General features: G+C 61.7%; 1 protein-coding gene and 1 long non-coding RNA gene across 2 annotated transcripts; one reads left to right on the plus strand and one right to left on the minus strand.

The window, feature by feature from the left end:
• Positions 1 to 281: 281 nt before the first annotated feature.
• On the minus strand, positions 282 to 3,433 carry LOC126650137 (general transcription factor IIH subunit 4-like). The gene is made up of 3 exons (XM_050334606.1): positions 3,404 to 3,433; positions 3,063 to 3,203; positions 282 to 384 (listed from the first exon to the last, which is right to left on the minus strand). Exons 2-3 carry the CDS (start codon positions 3,200 to 3,202, stop codon positions 282 to 284), a joined length of 243 nt encoding a protein of 80 aa, XP_050190563.1. The 5' UTR covers position 3,203; positions 3,404 to 3,433.
• A 1,707-nt stretch (positions 3,434 to 5,140) lies between these two features.
• Positions 5,141 to 7,594, plus strand: LOC126650138 (uncharacterized). The gene is made up of 3 exons (XR_007631325.1): positions 5,141 to 5,183; positions 6,569 to 6,662; positions 7,355 to 7,594. It is a non-coding gene; the product is annotated as an uncharacterized LOC126650138 (long non-coding RNA).
• The last annotated feature ends 224 nt before the right edge of the window (positions 7,595 to 7,818 follow it).

The raw sequence follows: 7,818 nt of genomic DNA on the forward strand, positions 1-7,818 counted from the left end.
CCCAGAACTCCCAGGAACCCCCAGAACCCACAGGGACTCCCAGGTACCCCCCCAGAGCCCCCAGGGACCCCCCAGAGCCCTCCAGGGACCCCTCCCAACCAGGGACCCCTCCCAAGCTCCCCCCAGCACCCTCAGGGACCCCTGAGAGCCCCTTAAGACGCCCCTAAACCGCCCCAGCCCCCTCAGGGATGCTCTAAATCCCACCCAACACCCCCCAGGACCCCCAAACACCCTCAGGACCCCCCAAACCCCCCTAAAGCCCCCAAGACCCCCCAGACCTGCTAGTGCTCCTTCTTGACCCAGAGCGCGACGGCCGCCTGAGGCAGGGGCTGCTCCAGGAACAGCATCCGCATCACCCCCGCCTGGGCCAGGCCTGGCAGCTCCCTGGGGGTTACAGGGAGGGTCAGCACCCCAAAAACACCCCTGAGACCCCCACCCCCAAAAACCCCCACACCCACCCCGACCCCAAAACCCCACACACATCAATCCCTGACCCCAAAAACCCCCAAAACCCACCCAGATCCACCCAACCCCTAATCCCAACCTGGGCCAGGCCTGGCAGCTCCTGGGTTACAGGGGGTCAGCACCCCAAACACCCCTGAGACCCCTGACCCCAAAACCCCCACACCCATCCCCGACCCCAAACCTCCCCAAAACCCACCCAGATCCCACCCAACCCCCTAATCCCAGCCTGGGCCAGGCCTGGCAGCTCCCTGGGGTTACAGGGGGTCAGCACCCCAAAACACCCTCTGAGACCCCGACCCCAAAACCCCCCACACCCATCCCCGACCCCAAAAACCCCACACACATCAATCCCTGACCCCCAAAAACCACCCCAAACATCCCCTAATCCCAACCTGGGCCAGGCCTGGCAGCTCCCTGGGGGCACAGGGGGTCAGCACCCCAAAAACACCCCTGAGACCCCCGACCCCAAAAACCTCCCACACCCATCCCTGACCCCAAACCACCCCAAAACCCACCCAGATCCCACCCAAGCCCCTAATCCCAACCTGGGCCAGGCCTGGCAGCTCCCTGGGGGTTACAGAGGGTCAGCACCCAAAAACACCCCCTGAGACCCCTGACCCCAAAAACCCCCAGACATCCACCCAAGACCCCAAAACCCCACACACATCAATCCCTGACCCCAAAGCCTCCCCAAAACCCACCCAGATCCCACCCAAATCCCCTAATCCCAACCTGGGCCAGGCCTGGCAGCTCCTGGGGGCACAGGGGTCAGCACCCAAAAACACCCTGAGACCCCGACCCCAAAAACCCCCACACCCACCCTGACCCCAAAACCCACACACATCAACCCTGACCCCAAAACCACCCCAAACATCCCCTAATCCCAACCTGGGCCAGGCCTGGCAGCTCCTGGGGGTTACAGAGGTCAGCACCCAAAACACCCCTGAGACCCCCGACCCCAAAAACCCCCCACAACCATCCCTCGACCCCAAAAACCACCCCAAAACCCACCCAGATCCCACCTAAATCCCCTCAATCCCAACCTGGGCCAGGCCTGGCAGCTCCCTGGGGGGTTACAGGAGTCAGCACCCAAAAACACCCCTGAGACCCCTGACCCCAAAAACCCCCCACATCCACCCAAGACCCCCAAAACCCCCAAAACCTCCCCCAAATCCACCTAAGCCCACCTGGGATCCCCCAAACCCCCTCCATGGGTGACATTGGGGGGGTCTGGGTGCCCTTGGGGGTCAGGGTGACATTTGGAGGTCAGGGTGCCCTGGGGGTCAGGGTGACATTGGGGGTCAGGGTGACATTGGGGGGGTCTGGGTGACACTGGGGGTCTCAGATTTTGGGGGTCTCACCTGAAGACGGCCAGGCAGGTGGCAGGGGGTGCCCATTGGGGGTCAGGCTGCTCATGGGGGTCAGGTGACATTGGGGGTCAGGGTGCCCTTTGGGGGTCAGAGGTGACATTGGGGGTCAGGGTGCCTATGGGGGGTCAGGGTGACACTGGGGGCCAGGGTGACACTGGGGGTCTCAGTGACTTTGGGGGTCTGCACCTGAAGACGGTCAGGTAGATGGCAGGGGGTGACCTTGGGGGTCAGGGGTGACATGGGGGGTCAGGGTGCCCATGGGGGTGTCAGGGTGCCCATGGGGGTCTCAGATTTTGGGGTCTCACCTGAAGATGGCCAGGCAGGTGGCAGGGGGTGCTCTTTGGGGGGTCAGGGGTGACATTGGGGAGCTCAGAGGTGACATTGGGGGGTCAGGGTGCCCATGGAGGGTCAGGCAGGTGCCCATGGGGGTGCCCAGGGGTGACATTGGGGGGTCAGGGTGCCCATAGGGGGTCAGGACCCCAGGGGGTCAGATTTTGGGGTCTCACCTGAAGACGGCCAGGCAGGTGGCAGGGGTGCCCTTTGGGGGTTGGGGTGCCCATTAGGGGGTCAGGATCCCAGGGGGTCAGATTTTGGGGTCTCACCTGAAAACAGCCAGGCAGGTGGCAGGGGGTGCCCATGGGGGGGTCAGGGTGACACTGGGGGTCTCAGATTTTGGGGTCTCACTGAAGACGGCCAGGCAGGTGGCAGGGGTGCCCTTTGGGGGCTGGGGTGCCCATAAGGGGTCAGGACCCCAGGGGGTCAGATTTTGGGGGTCTCACCTGAAAACGGCCAGGCAGGTGGCAGGGGGTGCCCTATGGGGGTCAGGGTGACATTGGGGGGTCAGGAGTGCCCATGGGGTCAGGTGACATTGGGGGTCTCAGATTTTGGGGTCTCACCTGAAGACAGCCAGGTAGGTGGCAGGGATGCCCTTGGAGGGTCAGGGTGCCCATGGGGGGCTCAGGGTGACATTGGGGGGTCAGGACCCCAGGGAGGCTCAGATTTTGGGGTCTCACTTGAAGACGGCCAGGCAGGTGGCAGGGGTGCCCTTTGGGGGTCAGGATGCCTGGGGGGGGTGCCCATGAGGGGGTCAGGGTGACATTGGGGGTCTCAGATTTTGGGGGTCTCACCTGAAGACGGCCAGGCAGGTGGCAGGGGGTGCCCATGGGGGTCAGGGGTGCCCATAGGGGGTCAGGGTGACACTAGGGGTCTCAGATTTTGGGGTCTCACCTGAAAACAGCCAGGCAGGTGGCAGGGTGCCCGTACAGCCGGTCCAGCACGGGGGGCTCAGCCCCCGCAGGAACTCGTGCAGGTTCTTGCACTGGAGCTGCCCCCGTTGCAGCCGCGGGGGTGGGGGGCCCGGCCTCCATCCTGGGGGAGGGTGGGGAGCCCCCAAAATCACCCCCAAAATCTTCACTCCCCTCCCAAAATCACCCCCAAAATCTTCACTTCCTCCCAAAATCACCCCCAAAAATCTTCCCTTTCCCCCAAAATCAACCCCTAAAAATCTTCACTTCCATCTCAAAATCAACCCCCCAAAAAATCTTCGTTTCGCTCCCAAAAATCAATACCTGGAAATGTTCTTTTCGCTCCCCAAAATCAGCCCCTAAAAATCTTCACTTTCCTCCCAAAATCAACCTTCCAAAAATCTCCCCTCGCCTCCCCAAATCAGACCCCAAAATCTTCACTTCCCTCCCCAAAATCACCCCCGAAAACCTTCCCTGCAAGCCCCAAAATCAAGCCCCAAAAATCTCTCTTCCCACCCCAAAATCAGACCCCAGAAATCTTCCTTCCTACCCCAAAATCAACCCCAAAAACCCTCCCTCCTCCCAAAACCAACCCCCAAAAACCTTCCCTCCCGCCCCAAAACCACCCCCAAAAACCTCTCCTTTGCAACCCCAAAATCCACGCCCCCCAAAATCTTCCGCCCCCTCCCCAAAATTCCCCTCCACGAGCGGAGGCCACGCCCCCTCTGTCCTCGTTTTTCCCGTCGTGCTCCGCGCGGGGCGGGGGGAGGGGACCCCAAAACAGACCACGCCCATCCCTCAGACCGCGCCCACCCACCGGACCACGCCCTAAATTAAGACTAATTAGATTTTACCTCTAATTGAACTAGCTGTTAGACCACGCCCCCTCCAACAAGACCACGCCCCCTGCAGGCGGAGGCCACGCCCCCTCCCGACCGAGGCCACGCCCACCACGGCCCCGAATCCGGTCCCGTGCATCCGGCCCCGCCCCCTTTGCGGTCACGTGTCCGTCCCGGTGCCCTCCCGGTACTCGGGGGGAACCCCTGGACCCTCCCCCCAAACCCCCCAAACCCCCCCAAACCTCCCCCAGACCACCCAAACCTCACCCGGACCTCCCCGACCCCCCCGATCTCCCCAAACCCCCTCAAACTCCCCCAATCCCCCACCCGGACCCCCAAAACCCTCCGGGACCCTTCCAAACCCCCTGCAGACCCCAAACCACTCCCGGATCCCCCAAGCCCCCAAACCCCCAAACCACCCAAACCTCCCCAAACCACCCAAACCTCCCCAGACCACCCCGATCTCCCCATACCCCCTCAAACTCCCCAACCCCCACCGGACCCCCAAAGACCCTCCCGGGACCCTCCAAACCCCCTCCAGACCCCCAAACCACCCTCGGATCCCCCAAACCCCCAAACCCCCAAACCACCCCCAGACCACCCCAGACCCCCAGACCCCCACGATCTCCCCAAACCCTCTTCAAACTCCCCAATCCCCACGGACTCCCCAAAACCTCCCCAGGACCTCCAAACCCTCCTCCAGACCCCCAAAACCACTCCCAGATCCCCCAAACCCCCTCAAACTCCCCCAAACCCCCTCACACTCCCCCAACCCCACGGACCCCCCTCAACCCCCCAAACCCCCCGGACCTCCAAACCACCCTGCAGACCCCCCAAAACCATCCCAGATCCCCTAAACCCCCTCACTCCCACCACCCCCAGAACCCCCGGACCTCCCCCAAATCACCCCCAGACCCTCTCGGAACTCCCCCCCAAAACCACCCCAGACCTCCAAAACCCCCTCAACCATCCCGGACCCCCAAATCCCCCGGACTCCCCAAACCCCCAGACCCTCTCGGAACTCCCAACCCCTCCCAGCCAAAACCACCCCAGACCCCCAAACCACCCCCAAACCCCTCCCCCCCAAATGACGCCCCCGCCCTGTCCCGCCGTCTCCCCGGGTTTTTGGGGGTCCGGGAGTCCCGATCCAGGTCCGGCGCCGGGACCCCCAGGGACCCCCGGTGTGGACCCCCAAGCGCGCGAGGCTGCGGGGAAGGAGGAGGCGGGACAGGAGGAGGAGGAGGAGGATGGAGAGGGAGGGGCAGGTGGGACTGGGGGCACTGGGAGGGACTGGGAGGCACTGGGAGGACTGGGATGGGGGCAGGTGGGACTGGGACACTGGGAGGACTGGGAGGCACTGGGATGGTGGGGCACTGGGAGGGACTGGGACTGGGGGGCACTGGTGAGACTGGGAGGAACTGGGATGGATTGGGGACACTGGGAGAGAGAGGCAGTGGGACTGGGGAACTGGGAGGACTGGGAGGACTGGGATGATTGAGGACACTGGAGAGAGGGGACAGGTGGGACTGGGGACACTGGGAGGACTGAGATGCGGACTGGGATGGAGTGGGATGGACTAGGGGAGGACTAGGGGCATGGACTAGGATGGAGCACTGGGATGGACTGGGGACTGGAGCACTGGGAGAGAGGGGACTAGGTGGGACTGGGGACACTGGGAGGGACTGGGATGGCACTGGAGATGGGGGCACTGGGATGGGGCACTGGGATGGACTGGGGGCACTGGGATGGGACAGGTGGGACTGGGGACAGGATGGACTGGGATGGACTGGGATGGACTAGGATGGAGACTGGGAGAAGGGTACTGGGATGGACTGGGAGGACTGGGAGGCACTGGGATGGACTGAGGGACTGGGGGACTGGGAGACACTGGAGGGACTAGGAGGGACTGGGATGGAGTGGAGGACTGGGACGGACTGGAGGGACTGGGATGGACTGGAGACACTGGGAGGGACTGGGATGGACTGGTACAGACTGGGATGGATTGGGAGGGACTGGGATGGACTGGAGGGATTGGGGTGGACTGGAGACACTGGGATGGACTGGGACGGACTGGACTGGGACAGACTGGGGGGACTGGGATGGACTGGAGACACTGGGAGGACTGGGGGGACTGGGAGGCGCTGTGGGGTCTGGGAGGGACTGGGATGGAGTGGAGGGACTGGGATGGACTGGGAGGACTGGGATGGACTGGACTGGAATGGACTGGAGACACTGGGAGGATTGGGAGGGACTGGAATGGACTGGGGGGACTGGGAGGGACTGGGGGGGACTGGGATGGACTGGAGACACTGGGAGGACTGGGATGGACTGGGATGAACTGGAGACACTGGGAGGACTGGGATGGACTGGGGGGACTGGGATGGATTGGGGGGACTGGGATGGACTGGACTGGGACGGACTGGAGGGACTGGGATGGACTGGAGACACTGGGAGGACTAGGGGTACTGGGGTGGACTGGGAGGGATTGGTATGGACTGGGAGGGACTGGGATGGACTGGGAGGGACTGCGATGGACTGGTACAGACTGGAATGGATTGGGGGGACTGGGACAGAGAGAGGGAGGCAGGTGGGATCGGGGGGGGGATCATTGCTGTGTACTGGTCCGTACTGGTCCGTACTGGTGTGGCAGCCCCCCCAGGTGCCCCCCAGAGCCCCCCCCAAGGGCTGGGCCCCCCAGGCTGAGGTGGAATATCTGCACCCCCTGCACCCCGACGGCAAGAAAGGTGATGGGGTGGGATTTGGGGGGTCCTGGGTGGGATTTGGGGGACCCTGGGGAAGTTTGGGGAGTCCTGGGGGAATTTGGGGTCCCTGGGGAGTTTGGGAGTCCCTGGGGGGATTTGGGTGGACCTGGAGGGGTTTGGAGGTCCTGGAGGGATTTGGGGCTCCTGGAGGGTTTGGGGTCCTGGGTGGGATTTGGGGTCCTAGGTGGGATTTGGGGGTCCTGAGGGAGTTTGGGGTCCTGGGGAGGATTTGGGTGGTCCTGGAGGGGATTTGGGGTCCTAGGTGGGATTTGGGGGTCCCTGGGTGGGATTTGCGTGGTCCTGGAGGGGGTTTGGGGGTCCTGGGGAGTTTGGGGGCTGGGGATTTGGGGGTCCTGGAGGGGCTTTGGGGGTCCTGGAGGGATTTGGGGAATTTAGGGGAGGTTTAGGGGTCCTAGAAGGGGTTTGGGGGCTCCTTGAGAGCTCTGGGGGGTCCTGGAAAGATTTTAGGGGGTCCTGGGGAGATTTAGGGGAATTTGGGGGGGGGATTTAGGAGGTCCCGGGGAGGATTTGGGGGCTCCTTGGGAGGTTTGGGAGGGTCCTGGGGGGATTTGGGGGGAGTTTGAGGGGTCCTGGAGGGGTTTGGGACTTTGGGGGGATTTTGGGGGGTCCCAGCACCCCCTCCAAGTTAATTTTTGGTGTTGGGGGGGTCCCAGCCACGGGGGTCCCGTTGCCCCCCACCTACAGCCCCCGGTACGTGGAGGCCGCCTGGTACCAGTGGTGGGAGAGGGGAGGGGTCTTCAAACCCCCCGAGCAGGTGAGAAGTGTGGGGGGGGGTAGAATATTCTCTTATTTCCAGTTTTTAATTTTTTATTTTGATTTTTAATTTTATTTATTTATTTATTTGTTTATATTTTTTATTCACGTTAGTTAAATTATATTTAATTTTTATTTTTATTTTTATTTATATTTTGTTTTATTTATTCAAAACATTCTTAGGCTTTAAAATTATTGGGGGGATAAAAAAATGTGAATTTAGAAGAGGTAAACGTTTATTTCGGGCGGCTAAAAATCCACATTTTTGGAGGCTCAAAAATGAGGGTTTTTTTTTTGAGAATTTTACTTTTTGGCAGTAAACGTAATTTTTGGGGTGGAAAAATATTTGGAGGGGGTTTAAAAT

The sequence above is a fragment of the Myiozetetes cayanensis genome, unplaced genomic scaffold (assembly GCF_022539395.1).
Source record: "Myiozetetes cayanensis isolate MyiCay16 unplaced genomic scaffold, myiCay2020 scf561, whole genome shotgun sequence".
In the NCBI taxonomy this organism is placed as follows: Eukaryota; Metazoa; Chordata; class Aves; order Passeriformes; family Tyrannidae; genus Myiozetetes; species Myiozetetes cayanensis.

Excerpts from the sequence above, each read along its gene's own strand:
- LOC126650137 (XM_050334606.1), bottom strand. The coding sequence starts at position 3,202 with ATGGAGGCCGGGCCCCCCACCCCCGCGGCTGCAACGGGGGCAGCTCCA. Across the intron at positions 385-3,062 it reads ACCTGCCTGGCTGTTTTCAG|GGAGCTGCCAGGCCTGGCCC; the intron begins GTGAGACCCCAA and ends TGTAACCCCCAG.